A 20373-nucleotide genomic window follows, 5' to 3' on the forward strand; every position below is an offset into this window, starting at 1 on the left:
TCTACAAATAAAAAAAAAATGCTACGTGAACTGTGCCCTCCTCTCAGTGATCGACATAAGTCTAAAAACTGCAATAGGAACAAAAATAAATTATATTCTTACTAATTTAAACTCCTGTTATAATACAAACTTTAAAATCAGTGTTACACTATGTATTTGGATGTATACTATTAACTCTGGTCATAAAAATGCATGACCTGTCAGCTTATAAAGGTGAGTAAACTGTATCCTGTGAGTCAGAACATGTCAAACTGGTTTACATCTCTATATCGCTGGTCAGAGTGGTGCAACTTCATCCAAACAGGTTGGACAGTGGTCTTGTTCGTAGAGGGCTGCAGGGTAGGTCCTCGCCTCTTCCCACCTCCCCTGTGTCCCTAAAGGAGGCGCTGTGGATGATCTGGGCTCGGTGGCGCCCCCGATGCAGCCGTGCGTTGAGCCTGCTCAGAGACGACTTCCTCTGTATCCCCCCTTTAGTCCTCCCGTTCCCGACCGCCTCCTCTGCTGCCTCAGCTGGTGGGTTCAGGAGACGCAGCGGGTTCAGATTGCCCTGGAGCACTCTGACAAACCGCCAGCTGCGACCTCCACTGCTGATTCCGTTTGTGTTTTCGTTGTCTGACTCAGCTCCCGGTGAGGTGACCACGCCTTCCTCGTGCAGGTCTGCCGCCACTGGTGGGGGGAGGTACTGGATGGCTCGCCTCCCACTGTAGTCTCTCGCCTCAGGATCGGCCTCCCAGTCTGACAGCAACACGCGGACCACCTGTCAGTCAGAGCACATCAAGTGTAGACAAACTTCAGACACAATGTCTTCTTTTACTGTCAGTCATGCAAACTTTACAGGTGTAAAATTTCTCTGACAGTCATACTGTACATGTGTGATTATCAGCTGAAAAGTATCTGAAACTGTGGCTCATTAATAATTAAAAACCTCAACATCTGTTACTGTCTTGTCACGTCTGTTTTGATCAGTCCTGTTATTCATGTCCTTTCATGTTTTTCCCCCCTTATTAAATATAGATTGTGGAAAACTACCATGTGTAATTAGGCCAGGGTGATGTGGACCAAATCAAATATCACAATATTTTTGACCAAATATCTCAATATCGATATTACATCAATATTGGAAGGATGACTATCGTTGCTTCCACAAAATATTTACACATAAATATTCATCAGTAATGTGGATTTAATTACTAAGTGGGTAAAAGCAAATAATAGAATAACTAGAAAAGTCTAGCAAGTTAAGAAAATGTCATCATTTTCCTGTAATGCAGACTTTAACACAGGAAAAGACAACACGTATGCCATATCACGATATTACAATATCAATACAATATTGACATATTGGCCAACCCTATGAGTAATGCTGAGGACAAGTATCTATCTATTTCTTTGATATGACCAGAGCAGAGCCAGCATGTTTTCCTGTTGAAGTCCCACCAAGGCCGGGGATTGGATGAACAAGGTGAACAGACCCCTCTGCACTCTCAAATCCAGTGAAACATCCCATTGAGGCATTAAGTTACATTTTTAAGTTTAAAATTCAGGTAGAAGTTATCAGAAACTTCCTTTCGATATTTTGGACAAAATTAATAGCAAGTGTTAACCCTTATTAACCCAACATTTTCTTTCTGTTTCTGTTTGAACAATTACCTGCAACTTCACTGAGCAGGAGTAACACATGACACACAACTACCACCACCTTCTATGCAACCTACCTGTGTGTGCCCGTGCATGGCTGCCAGGTGTAGAGGTGTGTATCCAGCACTTGATCTGATGTTCACATTCACAGGCACAGCGTTCTCCTTGGCGAAGACAAGCAGCTGGGAGAGCAGCTCAGCTTTGCCTTGCTTAGCCGCCCAGTGGAGGCAAGTCAAGCCGGTCACAAAGTCTCTTTTGGCCACCAGACTGGGTTCAACAGCTAGCAGGGGCTGCAGGCTTTCCCACAAGCCTTCTGAGGCGCACAGCATCCACTCGTGCTCCAGTGGATCAAGGGTCACTGAGGCACAGTCCTCGTCAGTGGCTGAGGAGAGGATTGAGGCAGAGTCGCCGTCGCTTCTCACAGAGTCCCGGAGACGTGAACCGCGGTTGATCAGAGACCTCCGAACCTGCAGAGGGAAGAACGTGAGAATGAAAGAGGTGAAAACTTTACATTGTTTTTTTTTTTTACACCAAATATCATATTTTTAGTCTCACGCCACTGCTCATGCATTTGCAACAAACATCATAAGCATGGTTTCTCTCTAGCAAACGGAGTATCCTACCTGAGGAGAACTACTCATCATCAGCTCTATGAAGTTCCTGCGGCTTCCCTTAGGAGTATTGATATCACCAACAGGGTCTAGCCCCTCCAATGCACTGTCTTCAGATAGGCAGCTGGTCAGCATGGCCCGCTGTGACCCTTTGGATATCCTACGCACTCCTCTCAGTTGCTGGCTGTGGGACCCTCCAGGGTGCCCCTGGTCCAAATCTGGAATCCCGATAACTGGGGCTGACTCTCGCCTCCTTCTGTCTCTCAGCTTCACCTCTCCTCCTCCTCCGGTAGAAGCAGGAGTCATTGTGGTGGTCTTATTATTCTGGGATGGGGCTTCAGGTTGCTCATTGCCGTTTGACTGCTTGTCATTGTCCAGACTGGCTGTTAGTGGGCTGGACGCTTCTGTAAAAACCATTGAACATATTAAATCCCCCTCACTGCCACCCAGCCCTGATACTGTATGACAGTTTGTACAGACTGGAGCATTGACAATGGATGCACTGGTTGTTACCAACTCAATAGCAGCAGAGAAAAGCAGAAAACAAAACATTTCTGCTACACAAAGTTTTGCTTCCCTGTTATTTTTTTGCTTGTCTTGTGAGTCGTTTACTAATCATGCTTTTCCAGGACCTACAAAATAGTCAAATAAAAACAATCAACGCCTTTGGTTAAAAACTAATCACAATCTTTTGATAGGTGCTATCTGTGACAGGAGGTTGCTAAGTGGACATTGGTTAATTTCCAAAAGGGTTGTAAACAAATGGCCTAAACATGAAATCACCTTAACTGATCCTTAAAAGCATTACATTAATTGTGTCCCACAAAAGTATGCATGAGTATAATATTGTTAGTCCACTTTGTTTCCCTAAACTCTAGGAGAGGATAAAGACAATAAGATATTAACATTAAACGGTGTGGATAATGGGATTTTGGCAAGTGGCCTTCAGAAACAATGGCTAAACCATGGTACCTGATATTGAGGTGGCCTTTTATTATTCAGTGGGTCAAGGTGAGAAACGCGCATTTAAACAAATAACTAGATAAACAGACACAATGATTACATTAATATACATAGGTACAAGGGCGATTTTAGACCCTTTTTAGGGGTGCTCAGCTCAAGTACCCCTTAATTTGATCTCAGCACCCCTAAAAATAAATTATCATTGTATTTTTTTCTATAAATTCAAATGGTTTTTATTAACAGCTTCAATGTACTTTGGATAGTTCTGTCATTAATATTGTTTTTCCATCAGAGTTGATTAACTAGCTTCGGGTCCTGTCAACAATCTGTGATTGTTTATTCTGAACCATTATTATTATACATTATAGTAGATCACACTACTATGTATCAATATTTCATCCAGTGAAATGAGTCATTTAGCAGGGGGTTGAACACTTGCAGGGCATTGTATGTAACATTCTCATTAGGATTTGAGTCCCTCTAAAGGTCTGATCCTACAATCGCCCCTGCATAGGTAGATATAACTAAATCTCACAGAGTTATCAAACGATAGGCTGTATATTAACGCTTCATGGACAAAAGAAGAGGCTAAAGATAAGCAGAGTATCCTATATCCCGCACCTGTTTGCTCTCTGTTGCCAGGGTTGCCGTTGTCACAGTCGTTGTCCTGGAGATTACCGTTACCGTTGCTCTCGGCGTGATCGTTTCTCTCAGCGTCCGTCCGCATCACAGACTCCGCCGTGAATTCACCGCTTAAACACACGAATTTCACTCCGTCCTCCACCTTCACGAAACCCACGGCGTCCACGATGCCTTTCAGCGTCTCACGTTCCACCTCTTCCTTCGACGGGTCATTTTCCTCCCAAATTGATAGGAAGTGATCGATCAGCTCCATCTGTCGGACCCTCCCTCCTCTCTCCAGAAGGAACTCCTGCACGGCTCGCTGTGTGCACCGGGACGCCATCGTCATCCTGGACGGTCCGAGCTGAGCGCAGAGATGGGTTATTTACACCGGAGCGTTTCGTAGAGACTTCATGTTCACGCTGCTGTCAGTCGCTGATCTCTGCATAAACGGATGACAGCATCCTCTCCTCTTGGCCTCCTCTCCTCTCCTCAATGGGGTCGATCAGTGTCGAGGTCTGGCAGATAGGGGTCGCCGGAGCAACCGAGAAAACGGCTCACCGTCATGCTGCGTTCGAGTACACCTTGTAAACTCGGCTTTTACAACTAAATAAGATGTTATTACTTTTGATGCACAGGGGTCCATGTATCTTTTGGTCATTCGATTTTTTCTTTCTTGTGCTCTCCAAACAAAAAACGAATGATTTTATTTTCCTTATGAAATACAGTTAAACTGAAATAATAAATAAAAAAACATATTTTCCCCCCTTTCTTTTTCGTGGTCAAAAATGGATGAGAAAAAAAGAAATTGTTTGATTTTCTTTTCATATTTCGAATAATGAAAAATGAAATCACTGGCGAACAGTAACAAAACATGACCTGTTTTCTCTTATTCTGAGACTGGGTATCGTCATCAAGGCAAGGACGCAATAAAGATACAAAAACCCCCACTATTTTTCGATTTACTCACAGAACAGAACTCGCTTCCTAACCCAACAGATCCCCATTGACTCGCTACAGCTGAAAAAACAGCTGAGATAAACAAAAACCTTCCTGGATGCACTAATCTTACCTGTCCAGATAAAACATACTCTGACTAGACAGTCAAATTACTGTTTTTGCCTTTGGGGAAAGTAGTTATGTACTTTATACTTATAAAGTAAAAAAGGTGTGTGTACACAATCATATGGTTGTGTACACACACCTTAGACTTTGGGAGCTGCATTGTAATAAACAGATTCAGGTTTACTACATAGATCTGAATAAAAGATTTGCTTCATGCAGAAAACGTGATGAAATTAAGATTCTGTTTCTTGTTTGCCTCAGCTGCAAATTATTTTTAATAATATTCCATTAAATACAAGTAGATACATCATCATGCATGTTTGTGCAATCAGTCTACTTATTCCTAAACTGTTGTTGTTGGTGTTGTTGTTGTTGTCTTTGACACCACAGGTACCACAATAATCTCAGTGCTGTAATGATGTATCGCACTGCATTGCAATAGTGCCAGAACTGTCTTCTTGGACACCAGCTTCCCCTAGCTGGCCTTTGTTCCCCTCTCAGGGTGTATACCTAAAATGTAATAACAGACAAGCATGTAAGAAATGAAGTGTGGTAAGTAAGGATTATTTGCACTTAATAAAGATGTTATTTTGACTGGCCTGGCTGAGTTTATATATTGTTTTGGTTGAATCCTGATGAATCCTATCCTGAACCACCATCTGTTTTTATACCCTTTTATCATAATCGTAGCCACATACTTTTAACACCTTCAGCATTGTGAAAAAAACCCCAACAGACTGGGGTCACCATGTTGCCTCTTGAATGAGTTGGCTTATTTGCCCAAAACAGTACTGACAACAGAGCTCCTCTGTCTGCTATGTGTGTGTGTGTGTGTGTGTGTGTGTGTGTGTGTGTGTGGTGGTGTCTCTCAGATAACTTCTTGTAAACGACAGTTGAATTACTTGAATAAACAAAACAAACACTAACTGCCATAAATGAGTGTCCACCTTGCTAAAAGTACTGTAGTCTAATAAAACAGTCCTGATGTAAATTCAAAACTTCATTCCGTGTCTACATAGTCTTTAAACGTAAAGAAAACAAACTAAGCAGCATCCACTATAGTATAAAAATAGTGTTAAAATCGTGTAATCTGTCGTGGATTCAATAAATACAACTGACTGTTGTAATTGTCAAGCATCTACAAAAAACCAGATGTATGGAGCTGAATTGTTAAATTTTCTCACAGTCCACAACTGCAACACACTATGAAAGAGGATGCACTGTACCACTATACCAAAAAGGGGGGGGATTGTATTTACTAATTCAGTGAATAAACGTGCTTTGCCTTTAAGTACTTAAAAATATAGTGCAATTTCTTCCTACACACACCTCAATATTTAATTATCAGTGAATATTTAATCTACTTCACGGAATCATAGTTTTGAAGCACATTTAGAAACTATAAATGTCACTTCATTCCTATCTTCTTGTGAATGGTCTAGTCTGTCCAGTTGTCGACGGTAGAGGCAGTGAGGCGGTCCTCATCAAGAGTCTAAAATAAGAAAAGTTTTTGTCAGTTTTCGTGGTGTTATTCCTGAATCAACTTGGGACATTAAATTCTGTTTAAAACTATGGCTTCTTCCGATGTCGCTCGGCAGCCGGTTAGTATTTTTCTCCTTTGTGGTTGATAATGTTCATGACAGTTGAGCAGGGAGTGTCCGAGGCTATCATTATGTTAGCCACCGCTAGCCCGACAACTAACTACTTTCAGTCTTTTAAAGTTATGAAAAAAACCTGCTAAACATAACTTACACAAATCACAGGACACAACAAAACATCTGTATTTCACCTAAGCATATATCTAGAAACTTAACTGGAGCATTTCAACTTTTAAAGCTTGATTCGGTGTTACATATTTCATCAAAATATACCGCGGGGGGCGTTAGCTGGCTAAAATACCATCAAACCACCCAACAATCAAAGGGTAATTATAATAGGTGTGTGCTGCACGGTTAAACACCTTCTGCTCTACAGTCATCAGTACAGAAAATGCCAAAGTGTTGGGTATGTACTTTATGGAGGTGACGCCAGCTTTTTAGCTCGATAAGTGCCACTGAGTCGCTAACGTCACTTTTTTTTTGAATGAAATGTGGCGTTCACGTACACCAACCAGAATACACTAGCGGTTGAATCTAAATGGGAATGTTTTGTTGTTGTTTTTTCCGACACAGACAAGCTGACGTACAATTTTCAATTAAGTTGAAGGTCTATTATGAATAATTTCATGAGCATCAGCATTTTGTTCCACGCTCTACGTCATTGTTAGCCCTCAGTTTAGCTCACTGATGGTGCTCCCTGTTTCTCAATACAAATTCAAATGGGGACAGGTCAAAGGAGGACAGATTGAGGAAGCTGGATTAGCATTAAACAATGTAAAGTGAGATGACCTTTTAGTAGCTTTCAGTTGAACTTTACAAATGTATGATATGATTATTCTCAAATTTCGGTCTCACTGATTGAGATATGGACTCATAAATTGTAGAACATGTATTTAGACCTTAAGAGCCACTTCAAATGTGATTTAAAATAATAAAGATGTTTTTGATTTCAGTAATTTAAGGGTTGCAAGTTTAAAAGGATGTCTCCAGCAGTAATTGTGTTAAATATAACAGGTGGCTGGACCATTAATATGTGTTTAATTCTGTTTGTTATTAACAAGTGATAATTATTTTGTGACTTTATTTTAAGTTAATATATTATCTGTAATATATAATAGGATTGGTTAACCGAAAAATAGGCAGATAAACAAAGCATTTTGAAGTATGCAGCTGGTTTGTTTCAGTTAATCCAACAATTATTCTCTATAATAATACTCAGTGGAAGTGTACATTTTATTATTTTTGCTGAAATAACCCAAATTCTCTGTTGTTTTTTTTGTTGTTGTTGTTGTTTTTACCATTTGATGTGTAAATGACTGCAGCATCTTGAGACTGATCTGTCTTTCTGTGCGATGTCTTCCTCAGCATAAGGCAGTTCGGCCCCTGTCCCTGGCCGGCCATGTGGGCTTTGATAGTCTCCCAGATCAGCTCGTCAACAAATCCATCTGCCAGGGCTTCTGCTTCAATATCCTCTGCATCGGTAACATGTCATACACACACACACACACACACACACACACACACACACACACACACACACACACACACACATATATAAAACATATACCTAGACCTTTACTGAAACACGGGCACACACACATTGTCACACAGCATGCTATTATACTACTTAAATAAATTTGGCACTGATGCAGAACTACATTTAAACACATACATTTTTTTGATACAATTCAGCAGATTCTTTCTCCAAAGTGACTTAAAATAAGTGCAGTTAACTTAATTAGGAGTCATTGCATTGGTCTGTGGTTGAACTTTTCTCTTTGCTCCTTAGCTGGAATCCATTCTGACCACAATGGTAGTGCTTGACACTCCTAATAACAATATTATTCTAATAATAATATAACATTAATAATAATGTGAAATTGTGGCAGTAGTACACTAGAAGATAGAAAGGGAAGCTGTACTGTGATAGTAATAAGGCTGCTGATTCAAATCCTGTGACCAGCTGGGAACAATGTAGTTGGGTAAATAAATATTTCTAATTCTTCAGCAACTGCCATCACTGTGTCGATAATAGGGGTCACGATTCTCCAAATCCTTGATACGATTTGATTTTCGATTTTAAGGTCAAGACTCGATTCGATTCTCAATCTTTTTTTGGTCCTTTTAGCACAGATGCCTATGCCATTTTTAGACTAGTCATGAGTGATATAATCTCTGTCAGTTGTTTGCAATGTACCACACTAAGGCCTTACTGTCAAAATTAAATAATTTATTAACAATTTAATGTAACAATTACTAGTTTCAGCAGTCGATTGGAAACTATTGCCTGTTGCCTGTGTTAATGCTTTTGTTTTCACGGTTAAGTCTCCATCTTTATGGTGCCTGCGGAGATATCCTGCCATATTTGTCATGTTGCCTGTGTACACGCTCATAACATAGCTTACAAACTGTGGTTTTCTTATCAACATTCAAATATTGTTGACATGACTCAGGGGACACACAAAATATTTCCACACCAGTGATTTCAGTGAAGCAGGAGTGTGTTCAAGTTCGGTTGATGTGTCTCCTATATCAGCGGTTGCAATGGTGTCTTTTAATCGGCTGCAGGTTCAAGTTATAGGAGGTAATGTTGACTTGCCGCATTTCAGCATGTCTGTGTTTTTTTCCCTCTTGACATGCCTGCTGGACGTGACATTGGGAGCATGGCTACATCCTTGATTCCTCCGTTGATTTCAAAGGTCGAGATCGTGATGTAATTTCGATCGATATCCGACTTACAATCGAGATTGTGATACCCCTAGTCGATAAACAGTGTGAACTTGAAGCTCTGTCTTCAGTCTCCCCTTTTTTTACATTAAGTTTTAGGGATAATAGATTTGTTACAGCAGTTTGTTTTGGTGTCAGATGTTCACACTATGTTGGATCTCTGCTTTGAAGTTTAGTAGCTTTAGTAGGCTTAGTAGTTTTAGTAGCTAAAAACTGCATCCCATCTTTTTCTTGGCTTCAGGTGAGACCGGTATTGGCAAGTCTACCCTGATGGACACTCTGTTCAATACCAACTTTGAGAACTTTGAGTCGTCCCACTTTGAGCCTCAGGTGAAGCTGCGGGCTCAAACCTATGACCTGCAGGAAAGTAACGTCAGACTACGCCTCACCGTGGTGAACACGGTGGGCTTTGGAGACCAAATGAACAAACAGGAGAGGTGAGTGTGAGCGGGTGTATTATTAATCATGAAAAATAGTGACCATCAACCAGTTTTTTTTTTTTTTACAGCAGAATCTCTAATCAACCCTGTATGTCTGTCCTGTAGCTATCAGCCGGTGGTGGACTACATCGACAGACAGTTTGAGAGTTATCTGCAGGAAGAGCTCAAAATCAAGCGCTCCCTTCACAACTACCATGACTCACGAGTCCACGCCTGCCTGTACTTCATCTCCCCCTCCGGTCACTCACTCAAATCCCTGGACCTGGTCACCATGAAGAAACTGGACAGCAAGGTAAGAGGAAAGGGAAGAGTGTGATGAAAGGAAGGATTAGACTGATAAAATGTCGTGTCTTATTATATTATTTTAGAGTAGAGTACCTTAGAATGTTTTGTTCAAGATGTTTCACACTTAAATTATATTAGCTGGTAGCTTTTATCTTTTTATTATTCTGGAGTCACCTGCAGTGAAAACAGGATGGCACTAATAAGTGAAAGATTTTGAAACAGCTGTTTGTAAATGGCTGCGTAGTGAGATAACAGCCGACACATTATTAGGCAGCCTGTTATATTCTTGCAGTCAAACATGTTTTGCATTAAAAATAGCAGAGTAATCAAGCAAAGATGCACTTAACAGCAGTTTCTTTAAAAAAAAGAAAAGCGATTATGCTTTGGCCAATTTTCCTTATCAGATAAGTTAAAATAGCTACAAGTAATGGTTATTTTCCCAATTATTTGATTAGTTTGGTCTATTAAATGTCGGAAAATCGTGAAAAGTGTTGATCACCATTTCCCTAAGCCTCCTGCAACCTCAAATGTCTTGCTCTCATTCCTCTACCCAAATTTATTCAGTTTGATCATATCGTTTTATCATACAGGAAGCAAATTTAAACATTTCCTCTGATTAATTTTGTTTTGTTGATAAATCGACTAATTGTTGCTGCTCTAGTGTAGACAGTAAAGAGTGAAGGGGAAAGCAGAAGGGTAGGGCATATAAAGGTCACTAGCCAGAGTCAAACTGTCAGTCTGTCTTTCACATAAAGCAGTTTCTGTCATACGTCACAATTTTGGAAACAATAACTTGCCAAAAGTTGCTAAGAGTTGAGTTTTAGTAGTGGAACAAAAACTAAAGTTTAGGACTGATAATTCACCTTTTCACAGTGGGGGAGGGTGGTTCTTGGCTCTGAGCCATTGCCGGGCAACCAGTGGATACTTCAGGAAGTTAGTGTGCCTGGCTAAGAAACGGCCCCGCACATCACTGAATGTAAAACAGGGAACTTAGTTTTTGTACAGATTAAACAAATGAAATATAATATGCTACATTGTGAGGTTTAGATGTAGGTACGTTTTGTTATCAGGCAGGCTAGTCTTTATGCTAAGCTACTCCAGAAGTCTGCTGGTTGTAACATCATATTTAACAGACAGATTAGATATTTCTGTTGATATTCTCCAACAGACGGTGAGTAAATGTATTTTCTGAAATGTCAAACTATTCATTTAAAAGTAATGACTGGAAAGTATTTTTTTGTCAGTAGGACACCAGATGTGAATATGAAAACAGATTACAAAGTGATGAGTATGTGAGACGGCTGGATGTTCTGTGACAACTATGCTGTGGTTGCTCATAGAGCGTTTTTGTTTGTGTGTGTGTGTGGGGAGGTGGGGGGGGGGGGGCTGCTGGGAGAGGTTCACTATCCTAACTAGCTGAACCTCTCCCATCACTCCTGAAGTGGTCAGAAACGTTCCCATGCTCTCTGCGTGTGTGTAGTGACTTGTGTGTGTTGTTTTGTTTTTTTTGTGTCAGTGTGTATGTGTGTGTGTGTGTGTGATTTCACTGCTGTGGAGTGTCAGTAACCCAGGATTTGCGTGTGAAAAGAGCAGAAAAAGCTGTGGAATGCTGTAATCGCCTCACGCACGCACACACTCGAGTTGTCCTTTTGTGTCACTGTACAGACACGCAGAGAAAGAACCATTTGTTGAATCTGCAGCACTGACACAGAGACAGTCAGTCACTCCAGACGGTTGTTGGAACAGATCTGCTCACATTTTCTCTGCTGGGATCAGTGTATGTGTGTGTGTACGGGTGTGTGGTCTGACTCAGTAGCTCGTCTAGTGGCAACAACTCATTCCAAGCCTCTTTTGGTACGACAAGATGACTGACAGACGGACAGGAATGCAGGATGACTTGGACAGCAGAGCGGGCTGCTGGGCCAGAAATAACATCAGTAAACTTGGTTTATATAACACTCCTCTTAAAACAATATTAAAAAAGTATTTAACAAAAAGGAAAATAAACAAATATTACAGGAATAGTTACATTTTTGTTATTTTTACTTTGGCAGAGTTCGACTTTTTGATGGAGCGACTATTTGTGGAATGTTGATCAGTGAGATTAGCTCGTTTTAGCTCAGTATCCAGGACCAATGCAGCAGATGGCTGTTTTATCCGGTGCTGCTCTGCTTAAAGTTTGAGGGAAGCTGGTTAAAATAAGTGTTTCATACAAATTAACAAAGGCTGCAACTAATGATTATTATCTTGATTCATCCACCCATTGTTTCATCTTTAGAATGTCAAAAAACGATGAAAAAGGCCTGTTTAATGTAGAACCCGACCGATATATCGGTCAACCGATATTGGCCTGTCACAGATATATCGGTATTGGTGTTTATTCCATCAGATATGTGCAGATATATTTTTTTGAAGATATATATATATGTAGGCCGCATTTTTTATATATATTTTTATATAAAAATGATTCTGTCTGCTCCATTACTCTGTTCTGGCTATTTTGGTAGCTAAATACAAAACTATGATAAAACCCAAATAATATATATATATATATATAAACTGTGAATTTTGATGTCATGTATAACAAGCTGATCAGGCAATATTTTCAAGCAGCGTGAGTTACTTAAAAGCCACAATGTGTATAATATATAAAATATGCTGATTCTTGTGCCTCAGGGTAGTGGAAGGTTTCAGTGCCAGCTGTCATTTTCTATAATCACAACTTATAACCTGTCAACTGAGATGAAAGTTTGTTTAAGAAGACAGAGCAACGAGACTGATGTTGATTTGTCTGTTACATTTTTTTTCTTCTCAGGATCCTCACTTGATATTTCAGAAGCTATTTATGTACTAAATGGGTTGATTGTGAATGTGCGTCTTGTCTCGTTGCAGGTGAACATCATCCCAGTGATCGCCAAAGCTGACACCATCAGTAAGAGCGAGCTGCACAAGTTCAAAATCAAAATCATGAGCGAGCTGGTCAGCAACGGCGTCCAGATCTACCAGTTCCCCCTGGATGATGAGACAGTAGCCAAAGTCAACACTACAATGAATGTAAACACACACACACACACACACACACACACACACACACACACACACACACACACACACACACACACACACACACACACACACACACACACACACACACACACATTCCCTCTCTCTCTCTCTTACACTACATGTCTTTCTTACATTATATCATTTGTCCTGGAGTTCTCACAAATCTTGAAGTTAAACAAGCAGACACACTGGTCCAGTTTCTCAGACAGAGATTAAGACTTGTCCTGATAAACAAGTCTAGTCTTGGACTGGACTTAATCCCTGTCTGGGAAATCGGCCCACTGTGTTTTTGACACAATAAGTATATAAATGTACATGTTATACCTAAAACAAGTTTGAGTCATAGAATAGTGGATTCAGCTGGTACATTTGTATTGTAGTTTATTATCAAATGTATACATACTATAACATTTCTTTTTTTCTTTTTTTTTGTAGGGTCATTTGCCATTCGCTGTGGTCGGCAGCACAGAGGAAGTCTCTGTTGGAAATAAGATGGTGAAGGCTCGCCAGTATCCCTGGGGTGTAGTACAAGGTAGGATGGGTCATTACTGTTAACTGTGCTGTTAAATATCTTGCTGTTAATTAAAGCGCCATATTGATTTAGCATTAATGGACATCTATCTGTTTCTTCAGACCAGTTTGTTTTGGTCACTTGCAAGAATTGTTTGCATCCACTCTTGCCACGTAGAGAGTAACACTTTCTGGGTCACATTAAAAGCTCCTGAACACACTTGTGATTAGTAAAGACCAAGCTGCTGTTTTCATTGCTTTTGTTTTATTTATTTGCAGCATTTTTGTCTTTTTTTATTTCTTTTTTAATGCAGTTCATATGTTTTATACACTTGCCCAAATTATCTTTAATAATTCTTTAGGAGATTGCACTAAGTCTAAAGCCCAATTTCCACTGGGTCCGTCAGCGGCACGTTACAGCTGCGCCGCGGTCACCGGAGCTGATAGGTACCACTATAATCAATGAGAGTATTTCCACAGGGAGCGTGTCAGCAACGTCTCAGCAACGTCCCAGCAGCGGCTCTCCGCGCCGCAGCGCTATCAATCCGCAGCATTTCTATTTTTCACGGACACGTTTCTAACTCGCGACAAGCTCAACAGAGCAGATTGCACCAGACAGGAAGTCAGACACAGAATCGGCATAATAAAACTTCCGTCCCCTTTCAAAATAAAACACAATGCGCAGATAACAACCTCACATCCACATTACGTCATAACCGGTGGCCCCAGGTCAGCAGTCAATCGATCAAAGGGTCTCGTTTCACGTCCGAGAAGCAAAGAAACCAGTTGTTTCTTGTTGTTGACTTTATACACCCAGTTCGCGGGATCTCGCGGTCTCGCGATTATCGCGTGATCTCGCGGGAATACTGCTGGCTCGCAAGGCAACGCTCCGCTTCTGTAACGCTCCCGGTGTGAGTTGACGCTGGGCAGAGGACGGAGCTAAACTGTGGCGCAGCTGTAAGGTGCCACTGACGGACCCGTGGAAATCCAGGGTAACTGATAAGTCATTTTGTGGGTGAACTGGACAATAACATCACATACTTGTAGGTAATTGTTCTGTAATATTTTGAGATCAGCGCCCGCCTGTTCAGTTTGGTTAGTGTGATTAAAGCCGGCAGTGAAACAAGCCCTGGTCCACCTAAAGAAGCCACTAAACAACCTAACAAACATTAATTCCTGTGACTCAGTGGAGAATGAGAACCACTGTGACTTTGTGAAGCTGAGGGAGATGCTGATCTGTGTAAACATGGAGGACCTGAGAGAGCAGACGCACACTCGTCACTATGAGCTGTACAGACGCTGCAAACTGGAGGAAATGGGATTCAAAGACACAGACCCAGAGTGCAAACCTGTCAGGTGAGCTGCCAGCTTACAAACACACATGCAAGCACACAGAGGAACACAACAGCAGACCACTAACCTCTTTATTTATATGTGTGTGTGTGTGTGTGTGTGCGCGCAGTTTGCAGCAGACTTATGAAGCCAAGCGTCAGGAGTTCCTGGTGGAGCTGCAGAAGAGAGAGGATGAGATGAGGCAGATGTTTGTGCAGAGGGTGAAGGAGAAGGAGTCTGAGCTGAAGGAGGCTGAGAGAGAGGTACGTAGACAAACACAGACACTCTGTACGTTGGGTTTATGGGTCTGACTTCAGCTCTTCTATTTTTTCCTCCTAGAAGTAGCAAGTTGGTGGTCTACTCCATTACATATTTATGTTATTTCAGACATGCATGATGTCAACAGCCTCTTTTCCTTTTTTTAAAGTTGTTTTTCTCTCTTCAGAATGATCAGGAAACCAAGCAGCAATTATACTTAATGATGTTTTTCCTTTTTCTGGATGTTAGAGTAAAAGCAATATTTCCTCGCAGAGAAACAAACTTTTCTTCCTTTCCAAGATTCAAGAAACTTTACTATCTGTCATGTAGTAATTAGGTAATAATTACAGCTGCAGCTATTACTGTACTATTACAACCATTAATCGATTTATATTTTATATTTCGATAATCAAATATTAGTATTTGTTTTAAGCGTAAATGCCCAAAATTTGTCAAATCTTAATATTTGATGCTTTCATCATAACAAAGTGAATAACTTTGAGTTTTTGCACAGCAGGTTAGACAAAACAAGACATTTGATGATGTCACCTTTGACTATTTTTCTTTACTATTTTCTGACATTTTCCTGACAGAACCGTTAATCATCAGATTAATTGATAGTGAACATAATTGTTAGACGCAGCCCTAGTAATAATTTGAGTTTGCTAGAAAGATCTCTAATTATTAATTGATCTACTTGACAGTAGATTTCTATAACTCACTTCTGCTCTTGTTTCTGTGTTTTAGCTGCAGAGCCGTTTTGAGCAGCTCAAGCGCCTCCATGCGGAGGAGAAGTCGGCTCTGGAGGAGAAGAAGAGACTCCTGGATGACGACCAGAGTTCCTTCAGCAAGAGACGTGCTGCTGCTCAGCTGCTGCAGGCTCAGAGCCTCACCGCCAACGGCAAGAAGGACAAAGACCGCAAGAAGTAAGAGAGCTCTCTGAAAGCCAACGCTGATATTTCACTGCAATATTCAGGATCCTTAATTTACAAATCTGTCAGCAGAAAAGGTGAAATGAGTGTTCAGTATGAGCTTCATTTGAAACAGTAAACTCTGCCACCTGCTGGTTACATTAATGTGGGTTAACAAATCTGATTACTACAGAGATGTGTTGCATGGTTTGGGTTAGCAGGTGTTGAGAGCAGGATTTTGACACCTTAGACAGTAGACTATGATTTAAATCCCATCTGTTAACTACTCATATTTGTCTATTGTGCATTTTGCAACCTCTAAAACTTAATAAATATTAAATGTGACCCTGAGTATGTTTGTCTGTCAAACAATGAGAGACAAACCAAATGAAAAGACTTAAGTTATAAAATAAAAGAACCCACATAAGTTAAGGGTTTAAAGGGATGTTTATGTTACTTGTGGACAAACTGTTTTACAGAGTAAATTCAGTATCAAGGTGTGAATATGTTGTTTAATGCAGTGTGCTGATGTAAATCTCTCTCTTCTTGTTTCCTCTGTCAGTTCTGGCTTCATGTGAAGACCTTCTGGATCTGAAGTAAACTCCAGTGTGACCTGTGACATTCAGACCTGTCACATCCTTTCCAGCTCTTTGTGGCCAGTCTCAAACACTAACCAGGAAAGCCCCACACATACACACATACACACACCAGCAGTGCGTGCGAGTTTGTTTTTGTGCCAAAGTTAAGACGACTGTTCCCAAAACTCCTGCGCACACTTTCCTCTGTGTTATTTTTAATCTTCTTTGTGGGTTTTATACCTCTTTTGTGTAATATTTTATATTTATCCTTTCATTTTTATATCAAGTGTTTATTTTCCATATACCTCCTTTTTTTTGTAACATTTGCCCAGACTGAGGGACTCCTCACTGAATTGATTTTAACTACAGCCTCCACACTAGATCCTGCACACAGATTAAAGCACCTGGATAGCTATTAACAATACAGAAAGTAAGAGACACTCTAGTCTCTAGTGAATAATAAGATCACACTTTTGTAATGCACCATTCAAGTTTTTGATAATGAGACAGTTAGACATCCATAACATGCTGATAATTTATTATAAAACCATAACCAGGTTTTTAAGTTGGGTAGCAATCTTACATGTTGGTCTGATGCCTGAACAATAATGTCACAATAAGATTAAGTTAGTAATGATAGTAAATGATTGGCCTTCTGGGATCACTGTAATACATTATTCCTGTATTTATCATGCCTAATTTACCAAGAACAGAAAATTAGTTTAAATCATGAAATACTACTAAATGAGTCAAATGAGTATGGATATCCAGCAAAACACTGTATACAGCACATCACAACCCATCTGCTATTATTAACTATGCTAGTTTCTAAAAAATGTTGACACTATCTACAGGAGTTGGTTAGATGAGTTGTCCCTCACGCTGGCCATTCATTAAACCACAGAGAGAAACAATCATTTAATGGCAGAAATAGCCTAAAATCATCATCTGCGGTGAGAATGACAGGAAGCTCCGTGATCCTCACTGTATGTGTAATCATCTTGCCATGTACATGTTTGAATGCCAGAAAGCCATGACTTACTAAAATAATGACAGGAACCATGTCTAAAAACTGTTAAGTAATCATTTCTGAATCTAGTGCATTTATCATCAAGAGTTGTCATAACCTTTTCTGTATTATCATTATAAGGTCAGACAGTGTTGTCATATCTGGTTTGGTTTCTTTTACCTGCTATAAACCAGTGTTAGAAAAATCAGCAGGAGCCACACTGATCCTCCTCTAGTTGTTCCAAAGGGAAAGTTATTTCCAAACTTTTTCTCTCCTGTGACAGTTTTACGGTTTTTCCTGGAGGTTGATGTTTTGTTTTGGATTAGGTACATGTTACAGTATATATATATATTGTGTTTTACTTGCTCCCTTATTTTTTCCTACTGACACAAACTGTTAAAGTTTGCAATGCCTTGAAAAGAGCTGACTCATGGAAAAATAATGCATTATGGATTCAGTGTTTGTGGAGGAGGAGGCGGAGGAGAGGGGAAGATGCATTTATTTAACTATTTTTAAACTTCACTTCTCTCTGGAGTCATGATTAGACAGGGATTCACACCTCATGCCATTTAACAGTACAGAGTAAACCAGGACACTGTGGTGCTGGTTTCTGGTAAAAGTGTGATAATTAAACCGACATTTACTCACAAACACTGCCAATTTATATTTACACTAGTGCTTAAGATGTGTTAGTGCCTTACATGTGTGCTTACTGTAGAAATACACTATCCACTATTAACTTGTACATCCAGGGAAACACAACGATGCCTGATGGAGTGAAGAAGTTTTTTTCAAAGACACATTTGTACTACACTTATATTTATGGAATAAACAGTGTTACTTGGGAGCCTTTATCCTTCTTTCTAAATAAATCTTTGTATTTTTGTCATGATACATGGTGCTTGCCTGTTTTTGTTTTGATTTCACAATATGGATTTAAAGCAGTGAACGCCTGCTACTTTTCCTTTAATGCAAATAACAGAGAACAGGTGGGAGTAAATCAAAAAAGGTCCTTTGTCAAAGAGTCGAGGACGTGAAAAAGACATGACTGAACTGTAAGTCACAGCAGCACAGGTTCCTGTTCATGCATTTTAATTTTACAGCTGTTCAGACTGTTTCTGTGTCTGTAAAACCAGCAAATAAAAGGTTAAGAGACTCATTAAAAGGTCCACTCTCATACACAATCATTTATATATTACCCTTCCAGTTAAGCTGGTTGTTAAACACTTTACTGAATACTTATAACACCTGACAGTTTACCCTCTGCCAACATGAATGATGCCCCCTGCAATGTTATCTTTTCTGTGTCTAAAAATGCGCTCAACTCCAAAAAACTGTCACCTCCCATAAGTGGGAAGAACAGATCTGGACCCTGAAGGAGAAACGGCATTGCATGTATCACCTGAGAATGTGATAAGATAGCTGCGGCTGTTTGTGTACATGATAAAAAGAAGCCTCCTTTTTGCTTTAAAAGAAGATTTAGTGCTGTAGCTTAACATCTCTGCTCACTTGCTATATTTGATCACAGACACAAAGGGACCGCCCTGCACATCCTGTTAGAGGTCTTGTTCCCTGCAGTGTCTCACCCTCTGGCTCTGTTGCCCTTCATCTGACACAGAGCTGGCACACAGACAGGTAGATAGACAGGTCTAGCGTAAGGCGGATCGATTCCCCGCAGGGGCCGGCAGCATCTCGCTGTTATGCTGGGAGGAGGGCACCCCGAGGAGAACGGTTTTCACCAAGGCAAACTGTGGAGGAAGAGAGCGAGAGTGTGTATATGTGTGTGTGTCTACATACAGAAACCTTTAGCTACTCTCTGGGGGATGCAGCTTCTGGGTGGGAAGTGATTTCACCAGGTTTTCTTGCCAGAGGTGAACACTATCTCTGCACTGCAGAAATCTTAAGAATCTAAATTTGCAGCCGGCTTCCTGCTCGCCTTAAATCGAACAGTTTGTGTGTGAAGTTTTTTTTCTCTGACTGCACCTATACACTCAGAGAAAAGGCTCTCATACCCCTGCACCTGCACACACAGCCTTGTCACCTTATGCTAGTCACTCTAAATGCAAATGGAGGTGATCATTGGAGACAGGCCTGGCTGCTGGAGGGATGAGGTTGTCATTTAAGTGGGGGTGTTGGAGACGCTCTGAAATTACCAATTACACACCTCGTTCATGCCAATGTTGGCTTGAGAACATGAGAGACAGAAGAACAGAGAAGAAAGGTAGGAGGATGGATGGAGAGGAGAGGAGAGAAAAAAGGATAGGAAAAAGAAGAGGGGGGGAAACACCTTTCACAAGAATGTTTGTGAATGATAAAGACAATAATACACTCTCAATTGTACCTGGAGTGCTGCTTATAAGAGCCCCTTAAGCTCACAGCTAATTATAATTAAAGCAGGATATAATATGATTCTGAGGATGAATCCTCCGATGAGCAACTGTAAAATCCTAATGGGATGTACAGGTAATGTGTTTGTTACGGATCAGAGTACACAAGTGTGTGCATTGCTCTGTAAAACGTTCTCTTTTTGTGATCTGAAGCTGCAGTCAAAAAGACACTGAAAATCTGTTTTAAAACAAAGGCATTTATTGCGAAAAATGCACTTGACATGGAAAAAAAACAATCAAATCAACCACGGGTCATCAGTACAGGACGATGTATAATGATCACATGGTAGAGCATGACTTCAACGGCACAAAAGGCCTATAAATATTCTGCACAATATAGAATTATATATATACTTTCTTTTTTTTCCTCTCTC

At 40.4% G+C, this 20373-nt stretch overlaps 2 protein-coding genes across 2 annotated transcripts; one reads left to right on the forward strand and one right to left on the reverse strand.

Moving 5' to 3' along the window:
* Positions 1-292: 292 nt before the first annotated feature.
* On the reverse strand, positions 293-4176 carry sowahca (sosondowah ankyrin repeat domain family Ca). The gene is made up of 4 exons (XM_062432288.1): positions 3834-4176; positions 2262-2653; positions 1716-2105; positions 293-757 (listed from the first exon to the last, which is right to left on the reverse strand). Exons 1-4 carry the CDS (start codon positions 4174-4176, stop codon positions 293-295), a joined length of 1590 nt encoding a protein of 529 aa, XP_062288272.1.
* A 2197-nt stretch (positions 4177-6373) lies between these two features.
* On the forward strand, positions 6374-18500 carry septin10 (septin 10). The gene is made up of 10 exons (XM_062431648.1): positions 6374-6499; positions 7862-7976; positions 9465-9660; positions 9769-9955; positions 12841-13002; positions 13450-13546; positions 14712-14880; positions 14987-15119; positions 15862-16040; positions 16588-18500. Exons 1-10 carry the CDS (start codon positions 6470-6472, stop codon positions 16601-16603), a joined length of 1284 nt encoding a protein of 427 aa, XP_062287632.1. The 5' UTR covers positions 6374-6469; the 3' UTR covers positions 16604-18500.
* The last annotated feature ends 1873 nt before the right edge of the window (positions 18501-20373 follow it).

Source organism: Scomber scombrus, chromosome 13 (genome assembly GCF_963691925.1).
Source record: "Scomber scombrus chromosome 13, fScoSco1.1, whole genome shotgun sequence".
Lineage (NCBI taxonomy): Eukaryota > Metazoa > Chordata > Actinopteri > Scombriformes > Scombridae > Scomber > Scomber scombrus.

What these genes read in the sequence shown, in the direction of transcription:
- septin10 (XM_062431648.1), top strand. Translation starts at nt 6,470, where the DNA reads ATGGCTTCTTCCGATGTCGCTCGGCAGCCG. An exon ending in CTTCAATATCCTCTGCATCG is followed by an intron (nt 7,977 to 9,464) that starts GTAACATGTCAT and finishes TCTTGGCTTCAG; the next exon opens with GTGAGACCGGTATTGGCAAG. An exon ending in TGAAGGAGGCTGAGAGAGAG is followed by an intron (nt 15,120 to 15,861) that starts GTACGTAGACAA and finishes TCTGTGTTTTAG; the next exon opens with CTGCAGAGCCGTTTTGAGCA.
- sowahca (XM_062432288.1), bottom strand. Translation starts at nt 4,176, where the DNA reads ATGGCGTCCCGGTGCACACAGCGAGCCGTGCAGGAGTTCCTTCTGGAG. An exon ending in TGGCAACAGAGAGCAAACAG is followed by an intron (nt 2,654 to 3,833) that starts GTGCGGGATATA and finishes TGGTTTTTACAG; the next exon opens with AAGCGTCCAGCCCACTAACA. An exon ending in CCATGCACGGGCACACACAG is followed by an intron (nt 758 to 1,715) that starts GTAGGTTGCATA and finishes TCTGACTGACAG; the next exon opens with GTGGTCCGCGTGTTGCTGTC.